This window comes from Melanerpes formicivorus, unplaced genomic scaffold, assembly GCF_026170545.1.
Source record: "Melanerpes formicivorus ecotype bairdi unplaced genomic scaffold, bMelFor1.0.p_v2 SCAF_1, whole genome shotgun sequence".
NCBI lineage: Eukaryota > Metazoa > Chordata > Aves > Piciformes > Picidae > Melanerpes > Melanerpes formicivorus.
The window spans coordinates 1408628-1424320 of record NW_027142353.1 but is presented as its reverse complement, the minus strand read 5'-3'; the positions used below and the strand labels follow the sequence as shown (position 1 = coordinate 1424320).

The 15693-nt window shown below is 35.7% G+C and overlaps 1 protein-coding gene and 1 long non-coding RNA gene across 3 annotated transcripts in view; one reads left to right on the top strand and one right to left on the bottom strand.

The window, feature by feature from the left end:
• The window catches only part of KLHL1 (kelch like family member 1), a 248207-nt gene that overhangs the window by 57960 nt on the left and 174554 nt on the right, over positions 1-15693 (top strand). The window contains exon 2 of the mRNA XM_068150261.1: positions 9359-9541. Coding sequence (XP_068006362.1) covers positions 9359-9541 — 183 coding nt within the window. The remainder of the gene's footprint in view (positions 1-9358; positions 9542-15693) is intronic.
• On the bottom strand, positions 193-14496 carry LOC137447094 (uncharacterized). 2 transcript variants are annotated; one of them, XR_010988789.1, is made up of 3 exons: positions 14408-14496; positions 9477-9531; positions 193-456 (listed from the first exon to the last, which is right to left on the bottom strand). It is a non-coding gene; the product is annotated as an uncharacterized lncRNA (long non-coding RNA). The 2 variants fall into 2 exon arrangements; XR_010988804.1 differs by lacking the exon at positions 193-456 and adding an exon at positions 970-1153.

The window sequence follows — 15693 nt, the reverse complement described above, 5'->3', positions numbered from 1 at the left end:
GATAATTAAAGTGTGAATGTTCTGCGAATGCATTACAATTCCTTGATGTCTCTGATGAGTGCAGGATGCTTTCCTGTTTTATGTATTTATCTGCCATAAGAGGATTGAAAGACCATAAATCAGTATTTTTACTTATTTATTAATAATGGGAAACAAGCAGTGTCACAGACATGAGGCATTTAATTTGTACAGTTACATATTAATCATGCTTGGAGAAAAAAAGCTTCATTGAGTGAAAATGCATGGCGAATGGAAGACAGTTATTTTGATGGGATTCATGAGGTGGGAGGAAAATATGACTGTCTGAAGAGGTAGTAACCTTACTCCTGTTCTGAGGCTTGCCTGATTTCTTGCCGTAGAAATTGTGTCAACTTCTCTGATAGTAAAATGAGAGAGGGAAGGAAAGCAGAGCAACTGGGTCGTACTTTAATGAAGGAGGCTCCCTTGAGTCTTGAGCTAGAAATAGAGAACTAGTGACAGTAATTCAGAGAAAGTTTGTTGTGCTTCTCCGTTGTTCTCCAATGGCATATGTATTTAAAAATTGAGGTCTCCGGTGACATCTTTCCTGGTTTGTGTTTCCAAGAAGAATGGCTTGCTTTCTTTCAGGAGGCTGAGTCATTACCTAGATTTATATGCACCTAGTATTTGGTTGCAGGACTTCCTACTTGTAAACTCTGTTTTCTGTATCCTTTAAGATACAGTAAATAAATTAAGGCAGTAGTATACAGTATGAAAAAATACTTTGTTAGTCAGGCTGTTTAGAGGCAAAATAGGTCCAGAGAGTGGGGGGGGAAAGTGTTACATTTGTCTTGAGTATGAAGGCTGATAAATTGTGACAGTCTTTGCAGCAGTATAATTAATACAATCGCTATCAAGCACCTCGTGTGACTGGGATGATGAACCTTAAAAGTTTTCCTTGGATTTTAGGGAGTCATGGGAACTTCAAATACGGTTTATAAAAGGATCAGATTTATGTTGAAATGAGTTTTGGAAAGTATAATGATACTGATTTTAGGTATGAAAGAATTTTCCACTGTAATACACTGCAATAAATTGTAGTATTTTGACATGATGAGAAGAAACAGTAGGAGGTCTTTGACTGATAGAGGTTCTATGAAGCAGACAAAATACTCAATGTCTTAGATTGTGAGAGCTGGCAGGAAAAAAAAAAGTTTTATCTTCTATTATCCGTTATTTGCTTGTTGAGAACTGGAGAATTTGGATTTTCTAGGGAAAATAAAAACAATGCAGCATGTTTTATTGTGGTATGGTGGAGAATGCATGGTCTTTTCCTCACTTTTGCCTTTGGAAAGGCTCTCAGGCCACTATGATTTTCTTGCTATACTTTACCCTGTCCCAGTCAGGCTGCTTGCAGTATACCAAGGTGTGACCGTTTGAAGGAATCAAGGAATCAGACTTTCCAGGCTATGCTTAAATGAGTGATTTGATAATTTTTACATGTGTTGTCATATAAATTTTCACTGTAATGACACAATTGTTTTCTTTCAGTAGTTTCAATACTACATTTTTCTTTTTGTTCATTTGTTTGTTGTCAATGGTATCTCATTTCAAGCTAAATCATTAACTTTCTAACTGACATTACATGTCTATGTGGACATTACTGAAAGTGTTTTTATTTCAAGGTCACACAGAAATATTCATAATATTTACAATAATTTTTAACATTAAAATTACAGTTCTTAAAGATGAAATTGTTATTTGTTGAGAGGATTTGAAGATGCATACATTTTAAATTACCATCTGAAAGAATGTATGAACTAGTCATTGCCTTACACATTAGGTGTCTAAAATGACACTAAAATGATATCTGACATTCTTATATTAAATGAAAACAAGCCCAAACCCCAAACATAAAAGACCAAAGTAAAAACAAACAAACAAACAAACAAAATATCTAAGTGAAGTAAATTCTGCAAACTTGCTGTTCACTAAAATTATGGTTGCCTGAGAATTTTGCATAACTTGAGCAAAACAGGTGCTAACAAATTTTTGACTGGAAGAAGTTTATTCTCTCAGTAGTGGCCCCATTTCCATTTGAGTTACCTTGCATTTTACTGCTCAGAATAGTTACACTGGAAAATAAACATCAGTAGCACAGGCCTGTAATTTTTCAATACAGAACTTCTCTATCAGAATAGTTTTATGTATTAGATCTTCACGAAAATGTGACATATATATCTATAAGCAAAAGCATAAGTAATTTTTAAGACTAGACAGTGGAGAAAGAGGAAAAGAGAGAGGAAAAGTCTGAAGTAATTTTTTAGAAGACTGTATGTGATAAATGGTGAGAAAGTGAGAAGAGATAAAAGATCAGTCAAACAAAGTACTTAAAAACCCAAACTTCCCAACAATTTTAAGTTCTTCTTAGGGTATAGGACACAGGATGTAACTAATAAAATGTGAAAAAAAAGGTGGAAGACTGAAGGCAAGATAAAGCATTTGTCATTAATTTAACTGAATTCAGCAAGTAGTTTCTTTCAAAAATCATGGTATTTTCCACTATTTTTTATTAATTGAAATAGTCTTTAACCTTGTATTTTTACCCAAAAAAAGTCTAAAATAAATTTATAAAGGACTGAAAACTAAAACCTAAGTCTTTCACAAATCTATGGAATCCTTCTGTATGTTGGTTCCTCTCCACTGACAACAGAGAAGTCTATGTTTGTAGCTTAGGTTAAATAATTACTTGTTGAAGGGTCATAGATAAGGGAAGTTCCATCTGAGAGTGTTTTGAACTGAACCAAAAGAAAAGGCTTGCTTTGCATATTTTATTAGTAATCTAGAAAAATCACAACAAACTCTCCATAACCCAAATTCATTGTTTATTTCTGTCAATTACTAAATAAGAAAAATATTTATCCTCTATTGAAGCAGTCTAGTGTAGCATCATGGTCCCTCTATACTGTCCATTTTGTATTTTTGAAGGGCTGCACAAAAAATTTGCCTGATATAGCACAATTTTTGGGTCACAATGACCTTATGTAATGTTACAAGTCTGGGACAAAGTGGCTGGAAAACTGCCTGGCAGAAAGGGACCTAGGGCTACTGGTTAACAGCTATTTCAATATGAGGCAGCATTGTTTTCAGGTGGCCGAGAAGGCCAACAGCATCATGGCCTCTATCAGGACTGCTGTGGCAGGAGGAGAGAAGTGATCGTGCCTCTGTACTTGGCACCTTGAATGTGTTCACTAAAGGGAAGATGTTGAGTTTCTGGAGCATGTCCAGAGAAGGGCAACAAAGTCGGTGAAGGGTCTAGAGCATAGGTCTTATGAGGAGCGACTGAGGGAGCTGGGATTGTTTAGTCTGAAGAGAAGAAGCGTGTAAGATCTCGCTGCTCTCTACAGCTACAGGAAAGGTTGTTGCAGTGAGCTGGGAGTGTCTCTTCTCCCTAGTATCAAGTGATAAAATGAGAGGAAATGGCCTCAGGTTGTACCAGAGGAGGTTTAGATTGGATACTAGGAAAAATTTATTTACTGGAAGGAGTGGTCAGTTATTGAAACAGGCTGCCCAGGGAGGTGGTACATTCACTGTGCCTGAAATTGTTGAAAAAAAGCATAGACATGGCACTTCAGGACATGGTTTGATTGCCATGGTGGTGTTAAGTCAACAGTTGGACTTGATGATCTGAGAGGTTGTTTCTAACCAAAATGATTCTGTGATTCTACAAACTGGTAGCTAATATTTTGTTTCTCATAGCTTGTGATATTTTTAAGATGCACAGATACACAGAACAGAGGAATCATGCATATTTTTGCTAGACAAACAGATACCCTAATAACTGAATTTTGCTTTATGGTGTGCTAAGAATGAATTACATTACAAGAAGTTTGATCCATAAATTGCCTTTAGGAAATAATACATTATGCAATTTATCTATGGATCAATGAGTTTATAATGTGCACTGGAGTGTGTAATCGTATATAATTTTTTAAACATAGAAAAATTATATTTGAGAAAGCAATAATGCATCTCAGCTGAACTGGTGTAACTAAAAGGTCCTATTTGATATTCCAATTATTTTTTTATCTGGATCTTCTACCTGACTTTGCCTTTTATGAAAGAAATTGGAAACAAACTGCTGAAAGTCTGGGCAGAGCCTTTATTTGCTTATATAATTGCTGGTGGCAGAGTGAAAAGCATACCCTTTGATCACAAACAAAACTTCAGTCATGATGTTGCTATAAGAATATGGTTTAAAATCTATAAAGTCTCTCTTGCGTTTTTGCAAGTGGCCACTAATGAAAACCATGACTTTTGACAGCCCATCTTAAATTGATAAGTGCAGTTCCCCAGACTATTAATATCCACACACTCAATAAGCAAATTTTAGAGAAAAAATAGTGTGAAGACTTTTATTTTACTTTTACATAAGGAAAATTTCTTATATGCTTTTGCAAGTTGTAAATGGCAAAATATTTTTTTTTTACTGAAGAACTGGATGTATTTTGTACTTTGCTATGTACTTCAGATATGTACCCAGTAATATACACTAAATTATGTTGAATTGGTTTTGGATAAGTTTGCATGATCAATCCTGAATAAGTAAAAAGTGGGAAAAAAAAAAGTTGAATATAGCAGAACCAGTTTTTTTTCAGTAGTAATGAAATTATATGCCATTTGCTGATCAAATAGTTGCTAATTTGATGTCAGGATTTCATTCAAATGCAGGAGATATATATTCCATTTCAGTACTTAAAATATCTGAGTACTATATACAAAGTACTTTGCTTCATATGGTGGTACAATTCTGTTTTCTGCACTGTTATGAATATTATTTCCAGAATGGAAACATTTCTGTATCTAAACCTCTATTAACATAAAGAAGTGCAGTATTGTTTCAAGTCATGTGAGTTCTCTCACTCTGTTTCAAAGTACTGCTTTTTCTTTGTTTTGAAACTTACTTATGATGTGATTTAGCTACTGATGTTTGCTGTTGCAGTTTTCAAACTTTTGTAGCTCAAGGATGCCAGTTTTACTGATTACTTTCCCATTCCCTGCGAGGAAAAATAGAGGTAGGTGAACCCCATTTTTTCCTGGCATTCTCTTTAATGTCCTGCCAGCATTAAGCTAATGGTTCTTATTTCTCTATTCATAGAATCATAGAATCATAGAATCAACAAGGTTGGAAAAGACCTCAAAGATCACCAAGTCCAACCTGTCACCCAAGACCTCATGACTACTAGACCATGGCACCAAGTGCCACATCCAATCTCCTCTTGAACACCTCCAGGGACAGTGACTCCACCACCTCCCTGGGCAGTCCATTCCAATGGCTAACAACCCTCTCAGTGAGAAACTTTCTCCTCACCTCGAGCCTGAACTTCCCCTGGCTTAGCTTTAGACTGTGTCCCCTTGTTCTGGTGCTGGTTGCTTGGGGGAAGAGACCAACCCCCTCCTGGCCAAAACCAGCCTTCAGGTAGTTGTAGACAGCAATAAAGTCTCCCCTGAGCCTCCTCTTCTCCAGGCTAAACAACCCCAGCTCCCTCAGCCTCTCCTCATAGGGCTTGTGCTCGAGGCCTCTCACCAGCCTCATTGCCCTTCTCTGGCCACGTTTATGTCACAGTTTATTCATGTGTAAAGTACCGTGCAAAAATCAAGTCTGAGTAGAATGGTCTTACTGTTTGTACAAGTGAACTATGTAAAACATACAGGGGATAGTAGAAGAGATATCTACATAATTATCTACACTTTACTGGGATTTTACAGCTGTTTTACCTGTTTATTTTTCACAGACGTTAGGAACAGGTAAAAGGTGATTAGAGAACAGCACCTTTGTTCAAATCAAAATGTTTTTTTCTAGGAAAAGAGTGCCACTGTGGAGTCAGGTGTTGTAGATCCACAGAGTCTAGCTTTTATTTCTATTTACACTGTTTTAAGATCTGTAAAGGCTCAAAGGCTGAATTTTCTCATCAACACCTTGGGGCTCTTCTTAAAACATTTCTCTTTTGACAACAACATGATGTTCTTAACGCTGAAAATTAATCTCATGGGTTTTTCCTTTTTTAAACTTTTTGAAATTATGCAATATGTGTTCTGCTTTGCCATTTCATAAGAAGAATTAAAAAAAGATTATTGGTTATTTGTAATGCTGATAACTTTTGTGAGCTTTTTAGTTTTCTCATCCTGTGGTATCACTCTTAAGTATCATTGCTGAAATGTTGTGAAAGGTTTGGTTTCCTTATTTCTGTACTTTCAACTAAGTTGTTAAAAATAAATAATTTTAGTCAGGGCAACCCCTGAATGTTTGAAATTCCCACACTAAATTCAGGCTTTGCACTTGCCAACTGAGAAGGATTATGGGAAAAGCCCATATGCAGTCTATGCTGTTCACTGATTACAGGATTTTGAGGTACACATGGTAAAAAGGATTTTGAAAGATTCAGGGAGTATTCAGGCAAATTTGTGCTGGAGTGCCTTCAGAACAGAATCAGCAAGCATCTCTGCATGTGTGGTTCAGTTTGTCTTCTCTAAAACCAATATGTGCAAAGAGAAAATGTTATTTTCATGTCACTAATTGGTCACAAGTGCCTAAATATGCCTTTTATGAGCTGCAAGAAAATAACTAGTGTTTGCTGGATGAAGCTCTTGAACTCATTCCTACTTTAACAAGCTGCTGACTGAATGTAAAACATTGGTTATGCAGACAGAGCACTTATAATGGAAAAGAGGTGGCTCCTGAGTAGGCTAAGCAGACATTTTATCTGGTCTTTCATAGGAAATAAATAAAAGATTCACTTACTGTCTTCTAAGCTTATTGCTTGCTAGAATTTAGAATGTACTGTGCCTTTGGGGCTTGCTTTTGAGTAGTCACGTAATGACTTGCTAAGTGATAGATGTGAGTTTGCGGGTGGAAAGTGTTGTTTGTAAATGACAAGCAGGAAAGATGGCAAAATTTGTGGCATTGTCTAGCAATTCAAGAACAAAATAGACATTGTAGCCCAATCTAACTTGATAGGACTATCATGAATTCAGTCAGGATACTTCTCTCTTTTCTTTCTGACCTAAAAAGGACACCATGTTTTAAATAGCCAGGGAGAGACAGAATTAGTACTCTGTTGAAACATAAACTGACTTAGACTAGACTTAAGTTCTGAATTAGCAAACATTATGCACCCATTGAAATGTGCTCTTTCCTATTATTTTAATTTCTCAGAAGTGCAGTTGTTGTCACTTGCAGGTTCCCCAGAGGAAAGAAAGAAATGTGTCTGCTTAACCCTAGCAACCTTGTTTATTAGGCACTGCTTCATTTCTTGTAAATTACTTGTCATTCTAATTCTTCGCAACAGAGTCTGGACAGGACTGCAGTCAAAGTGAGGGGAAAAAATGAAACAAAAAAGCTGAAATGTCTACCCACTATCCATGCTTATTAGTTTACATTTGGATAAGTACACCTACAGAGGTACACTTGCAGAATGAACACATATGCTCTTTAGGATGAGTTTATAAAAGATAGATAACATGACTTGACGATATAACAAGGTGGAGTATAGCAGAATTAAGGAAATGTTCCTTTTTAGATCATCACTTCATAGCTGTTACTGTTGAAGAATCATGGTTAATAAAGTTTTGACAGTTAGTTTCCTTTAGGCAGACTCCCACTTACTGGAACCTTACCAGCATATAAATGGCTATACTGATTAATTTTAACCAGCTGATGATTTCTCAGGATCCAATTTAATGCTATGAAACTGAAGTTACTATGGGTAATAATTTTGAAAAATAACTCATTCTATTAAGTTAGAACCAGGATATGGTGCAGAATAGAGAGCAGGGTGAGATACAAAGGTAACTGAGTTGGTTTTGCTGTGACATATCAGCAGGCCATCTTCAATTATGCTGACTTCCTGCTACTTTAAAGGAATGCTGTGAAGCCTTGCAGTTATATGACAGAAAGGTAGCCCTTTCCTCATAAATCTGTGGACTCTTGTAAAATTACTGTATGTGAAAAACTTTTGGACAATAAACAATTCAAAAGTCAATCACTAGTATATGTCAAGTCAACCAGGAGTCAGTAGAAATACAAAAGTGGTTGGTTTTGGTTTGTTTAGTGGTTTTTTAAATTTTATTTTTAAGATAACTGTATTTAATTTTAATATCTGATTTTTAAGTTGTACTCCTTATGCACTTTTCAGTTCTTTCTAGCGCTCAGAGTGCAGATTGCATTATCTTACGGGTTTATTGATACCATTCTTAGAATATAGTACCTGCTGAATTCAATCCTTGTGTAATGAAATTCTTACATTACTACTGTAAATTATCAAAATTTCTTATGTACTTCACAATATTTATTTTTCAATAGAGTGTATCAAATGAGATTGGTTTGAATGAATTAATAATATTGTTTGATATGCTGGACTAAAATATGTCCTTTATTGCCCTTCTATTGATTATGTAAGCTGTTTTGTGTATATCTAGTTGAAGTGAAAAAAGTAATCAGCTTCATCTATGGAGTCCTTCATTTTTAGCACCACGAGATATCTAAAATCTTTTGGTTTTCATTTAAAACCATCTCATTACTTATTTGTAAAAGGAGAGGAAATCTTCTGTGCTCTGAATTATTTGGAAATACAAGCATTCGTTTCCGGAAGGGCTAGTACTTGCTGACACGTTTTCTTGTTTTTAGTAGATGTCTGAACCAGAAACACAGAATTGAGTGAATCTGAACTAAGAATATATGATTATATAGTGGGAAATATATTTCATTTTTTATCCTGTAAATTCACTTTATATTAAAAAGCCTTTTGATTAAAAAGTAGGCGTGAAATTTATCATTGTAGAAATACTTCTAGTTCATTACAAAATAAATAGTTGTTTGTTTTTTGGTGGGGGTTTGTTTGTTTGTTTTGGTTCTGAGGTGGCTTAAAATTAATATAAATTTGAAGAAGTGGAGTAGATTAATCACTTTTAGAATCTGTGGAAAGACAGAACTGCTTTTTTCATTTATTTGTGTATTACAGTAATATTTAAGAAAAACAAAGTTTGTTTAATTTTGTAAAATAATTTTACTCTAAAACGCTAAAAACTATAGAGCCCGACTGTAGTTTAATAATGAATACGTAGCTATACTAGTAATATGAATGTATTGAATGTCTGTTTCTTGTTCCTATCTATATTTTTGATATCTTTGTCAAAACCGAAGAACTAATTACTTCCATGTCTATGCTAAAACCCCCCATCATTTCACTATTACTTACAACTTTAGTTGTTCATTCCAATGCAAATCTTTTCTGTCTTGTACTTTTAGTGATGAGAACTGGGAAGGATGCACTGACTACTTACATTCTGAAAGCCTGTGATAAATTCTACATGTCTGAGGAACTTCTCTTGTAATTTACAGACTGTCAGGAGTCAGCCATCCCTTGCCACCCCACTGTGACATGGATTCTTGCAGCTCTGAGGAATTCTACCAGGCTGTTCACCATGCAGAGCAAACCTTCAGAAAGATGGAGAGTTACCTGAAGCAACAGCAGCTCTGTGATGTTATCCTGATTGCTGGGAATCGCAAGATACCTGCACATAGGTAGGACATAAACATGAGACATTGAAACTACAAAAGTAAATATTTTGGGTATGCTTATTTTATAGAGCAGTGTTTGCTGTCACCTTTCTATCTGATTCCCTCTTGCTTTAAACACCACACATGTAAAAGACTGCAAGAGGTGGTATTCGGGATATTTTTGTACAGATTTCAAAAGTTCAGGTAACACTCAAATAACAAATTTGTCTTGAGTATGACAAACATTTCTCCCTGCTGTGGTGCTATTCATATGTGAGGAGAATAGAAATTTCTGAAACAAGGTGCTGTACAGCTACACTGAGCATGGCATACAAAAAATACAACATTGCAATTTCTGAAGTTTTCTTAAGATTGTCTTGTTTAATGCAGTCAGGACATATGAATTTATGCTTGATTTTGAATTGTAATTAGAGCTTAAAATAGCTCTTCTTCATTGATGTTTTGATCTTAGCTGTGGCCTTCGATAAAGTGCCTGCAAAACAAAAATCCAATCCCAGAGTTTAGATTAGAATACAGTGAATACTTCTGAGTGTGTATGTCAACAAGTCTCTTTGCATTGGAACTCTATGTAAGGCTGAAAACGAAGAATGATCTATTCCATGCTTGTCCCCTGATTTTTCTGCTGAGGTACTAAATTCAGAATAAGACTATAGTTCCTCAACAGGAAAACAAAAAACAAGCCAGTGTGTTTCTGAATCCACAAATCAACTTTCTGTTGTGAAGGAATGTGATAAGGTCATCTTGACCATTTGGACCTCACAAAATTCCTTCTGCCATAAGTGAAGATGGACACTGAGGCTTTTATTTTTCTGTTTACAGAAAACTTGGATATTCTGTATTGCAACTTCCATGGTAAGATTCACAGCAGCATAGAGTCATAGAATGGCTTAGGTTGGAAGTGACCTTAGAGATCACCTACTCCAACCTCCCCACCATGCGCAGGGACACCTTTCAACTGGACTGAGCTCCTCAAGGTCTTATCCAACCTGTCCTTGAATACCCCCAGGAAGGAGGCATCACAACTTTCCTGGGCAGTCTGGTCCAGTGTCCCACCACCCTCATACTGAAGAGCTTTCTAAGACCCAGTATATGCCTAGTCTCCCTCAGCTTAAAACCATTCCCTGTTGTCCTATCACTAGAACCCCTCATAAAAAATTGGAATACTGGAATATTGTATTTTCATAAAAAGGTGCAGTATACAGGACTGCAAAGCCCAAGCTGTCATTCAAATACTAAAAAGTAAACCAAGCCAGAAACCTTCATTTAAATATTTAAATTGACCCAATAATTTCAATAAGTGAGAAAGTAACTACACTTAACAAGCAGTAACAAATTGTTCTAGATACCCTGCAGCATACGTGAATGTGCTTGGGTTCAAATAGGCAGCCATAATAAATGCAGAAATTTTTCTCCTCTTTTTTCAGCATGTTTCTTTCTTTAGACTTTTTTTCTACTCTTCTGTCTTATAAGACTTCATATTTTTCTTGTTTCTCCTCTGCCTTCATATACTCAGATTCCCAGATGCCAGCTAAGTTCCCAGTAATTTCTACCCACTGTCTTGGCAACTGACACAACTCCTGTGTTCCAGGCTTTTTGCCACTGTTAAATGTATTATACATCTGGCATTTTATGCACCCCTGGTAGTTGTGGTCTGATGCCATTTTTTTCTGAACTGCCAAGATCTTTCAGAGGGAATAATATTAAACTTCAGTCCTTCTGTCCATCTCCATTTACAGTGTTCCAGAGCTCCAATATTTGCCTTAAAGTGCCTCCCATCAAAAAGAAAACTAGAAGCATAATAATCTAAAACTTTCTGATTTGTGTCTAGTTTTACATCCCTGTACATTACTGAAATAAAATAACTTTATTTGTTTTTCAGGAATAATGAGAATTTTCTTGTTCCTTCCTGAGAATTATGTGCTCATTTTTTTTTCCTATTCACATTTTTCAACACAGATGAGGTAAAAGAAAAATAAACCAGTGTCTGAATCTGCATTCTTAAACTGACAGAAAAAAATACTTATTAGATACATAGAACTATTCCACAATTGATGTAATAAACCCTATTTAATATGGATAATATAGGAAAAACTTACTTAACTAGCGTATTTTTGCCTCTTTTGAATATTTTGATAAATTGCATATTTTGTAGAGAGGGAAACAGAGGAATCTGAAAGATTACCTTTTTATGTTTAGTTTATTTTTTTCTACTATTTTAAGACAGCTGTTTGTATTAGTATGTGCACCTTTCAGTAGTAAAGTTAATTTCTCATTTGTCATTTCAGTTCTACAATATATTTAGAATAGAATAGAATAGAATAGTATAGAATAGAATAGTATAGAATAGAATAGAATAGAATAGAATAGAATAGGACCAGACCAGGTTGGAAGAGATCTTCAAGATCATCACGTCCAACCTGTCATCCAACACCACCTAATCAACTAACCCATGTAACCAAGCTCCCTGTCAAGTCTCCTCCTGAACACCTCCAGTGACGGCGATTCCACCACCTCCCCCGGCAGTCCATTCCAATGGGCAATCACTCTCTCTGTGTAAAACTTCCTCCTGACCTCCAGCCTGAACTTCCCCTGGTGCAGCCTGAGACTGTGTCCTCTTGTTCTGGTGCTGGCTGCCTGGGAGAAGAGACCCAGGAATCAGAAAGATACCTTGACAGGAAGATCAACAGTGGGTTCGAGCCTGCAGTGGGCAGTAGTGTCCTCCCTACTCTAGTCATGAGGTCTGTGGTGGCAGGTTGGACTCGATGATCTTTGAGGTCTCTTCCAACCTTAGTGATACTGAATACTGAAAGTAAATAACAACCAAAATCTTACTAGATTTTCTGATAAACCTTCAGACAATTCTACATTTGTTTTTCTACTTCTCTGTACTCTGTAGTCAAAAGACCAAATCTCCAAGACGTGTCAAAAACACCCTGTTGATTTATGCAGAATTTAAAAGATTAACTAGAATTTTGTCCAGCAAGATAAAGTGAAATGAAGGGTGTGTGAATTTTCAGATATTAATCAGGAGCTACTTCTGGCATCCAGGGCTGTAATTTCCTTTTCATTTTACTAACTTCCCTCAGGATCCATTGTCTTAAATTCCCTTGACTCATGGTTGCTGCAGCCAAGTTTGCCATCAGATTTCACAGGTCTTTTTTTTTTTTCCCAGATTTTTCAGGAGCAAATCCAGCAAAGGACTCTTCTAATTAAAGCTTTTAACAAAGTTGGCTAGATAATATTTATTTTGCATTCCTGGGACCATATAAAAAGCCTTCTTGCAGATGGCACTGATCAGTATTTGTGGAGTTTTAAAATTTGACAGTTCATGATGCTTAGAAGTTTGTTAGAACATTCTCTGTACAAAGTTTATAAAATCTTAGCTTAGATAGAAGGAACTCTCATTTTAAAATTCAATTAAAACATATTACAAGACATAGCTTACGCTGAATATGTTACAAATTAATAAATACAAAATACTCAGAATTATTGCCTAAGAGGAATGGTTCTCATGACATTTTCCTTTTAATAGAATAACTTGCTGTAGATTTAATATGCTACAATATAGTACAATAAGAATCACTTTTGGAAGAACAGAGCAAAATATCCACATTTTTTAGTACAAACTCTCGAAGTGCTATCTGTCTTTGTTCTCTTCTGATGTAGAAGAAATCAAAACAAAACAGTAGTGTAAAAATCAAACTCAGAATGATGATTTGTGTAATAATGTGTTCTCAATGTATCTAGCTGTATGAAAGTAAAAATTCAGTTATGGAATGCCAGTGTATTGCATTGAATGAAGTGGAAGACATCAAAAACTGTTGCCTTCCTTCAGACTCCTCCACAGTTTCTCATCTCTTTCATTTCTGGTTTAATCTTTGATAGTGCTTGCTCTTTGCCCTTTTTTTCCAATCACATGTATTGATTATGGTTTTTGATGATATGTTTAAGTAATTTTTGTCTCTAGAGGTGAAGTTACTTCTGTGCTGTAAGATTTCTTTTTTTTTTTTCTTTTTTTGTGGAAAGAATGTCAGGAAAGCTCTGGTCATAGCCTGAATGCTGCCAAGTTAATTTTTGTCATTGGTGTTATTTTATGGGGTTTACATGTGTGGCTTTATTGTTTTTACATATTTATTCCTCACAAAAAATGGGAGAAAGTCAAATTACAAATGGGATAATACAAATACTATCACTGCACTCTAGTTTGCTTGCAGGCACTATGCCAAACTCTCAGTTTTATTATCGCTGCTTTTCACTGTTTGGGTGACTCAGGCAGCTTTAAAGTTATAATGTGCTTAACCTTTTTGTTGGCTCCTGAACAGCATGTTTGTCTAATCTAATCTTCCAGTAAACAGATTACAGTGTCACACTTTCACATGAAGTAATAGCAAAAGAAAGGACAAACCAATGAAGAATTGTATGGTAAACAACCCAAAGCAAGCCAAAAGAGTACTGAGAAAGCAGGAAAACCTGTAGCAGGCATTTCAGCAGAGTAAAGTAACTGACATTAAAATAAATTTGGAAAATTAAATAAATATTTTTTTTGTTACATTAGTCTAACATCAACATTATCAAGTGTAAGAAATGTAAAATATCTTACAGAGAGAAAAATAGTAAAATAGTAATTTCTATTCAGTTAAACTACTGCAGTATTAACAGTCCAGTCTAATAATTAAAAAAAAAAAAGAACATGGAGATTTTATTTTGTCAACTCACCACAGAGCTGACAAAATACTTTAATACTTTTTCTCATTTTCTGTACCTCTCATTTAGAGTACAACCTCTTTCAGACAAGAAATGTATTGTAACTCTGGGATAGAAGGGACTCAGTCATTGATCTTATAAAGCAAACAAATAAAAGTAACCCACTGTAACTGACACTTCCTTCTTCTATTCATGTTCCAGTCAGCCAAATGCAGTTGTATCTAGAAATCTATCTAGACTGCAGCTTGTATATGTCATCTGAAACAGAAAAACATTGGGAAGTAAATGTTATTCAGAACTAGAGTGACATGATCAGAGTACCAATTATTTCCAAGGTAAAAGAAAATTCTAAATCAAGCAATAATCCTATGGGTCAACATGATTTTAAAAAAGCATATTTGCTACAAATAATGTGACTGTTTTAATTGAAGTCAACTCTCTTAAATTGCACTGTTTTAAAATACTGTATTTAAATTACTATATACTACAGCTGCTGAATAGATGTCAAAAATCCTGCAAATAAAACTATCAAAGTCAGTGTTTTGGACAACGAACATTTTTATCAAGTCTGGCAGCTGTGATAATCACTTGCAGTTTCTGGGAAATCAACCTCTGAGACATTGTGTTTGGTGGAAATGATGATCTCAGACTTGTATAACCTAACTAAAACATTGTAGATGCCTAAGAGTTATAATATGATATAAAAATGTATTTCAGTTTGTACTGTAGAAGAGATAAAGAGCCAATTATTGTGTTTACACTTAAATATCTTGCTGATTTGTGATTTGAAATTGGCCGGCAGTCAGCTGACATTGTAGGATTGAATTCTCCATTGGTGGATTTGGGTCTGTTGCCCTGACAGTGCTTCTTCCTAGCTTCTGGTGCATCTGTACACTAGGAAGTTCTAGGAAGTTAAGAAGTCCTTGATTTCCTATCAAAACTGAAACCATCAGCATATTATCAGCATTCTTCTCACACCAAATGCTGTACTGAATACAAACCACAGCCATAAAATTTAGAAAATCACAAGTTTTTGCTATGCATACAATAAATAGAAAAGAGGCAACAGGCACAAATGTGAACACAGGAAGTTCCATCTAGACATGAGGGGAACTTCTTTACTTTGAGGGTGGTAGAGCACTGGAACAAGCTGCCCAGAGAGGTGGTGAAGTCTCTATCTCTGAAGTTATTCAGAACCTGCCTGGACGCCATCCTGTGCAACCTGCTTTAGGTAAACCTGCTCTGGCAGGGGCATTGGATTAGATGATGTCTAGAGGTCTCTTCCAGCCCCTATAATTCTGTGATTCTGTGAAATGTTTTCCTGATGTAAGAAGACCTGCTGAACACCACTGTCCATAACGACACCTATGTCTGCCTGGTGTCCCCTACAGAGCAGCAAATCACATTTAAAAGCAATGAATATGAGCTAGCATAAGATGTATGAGATAAAG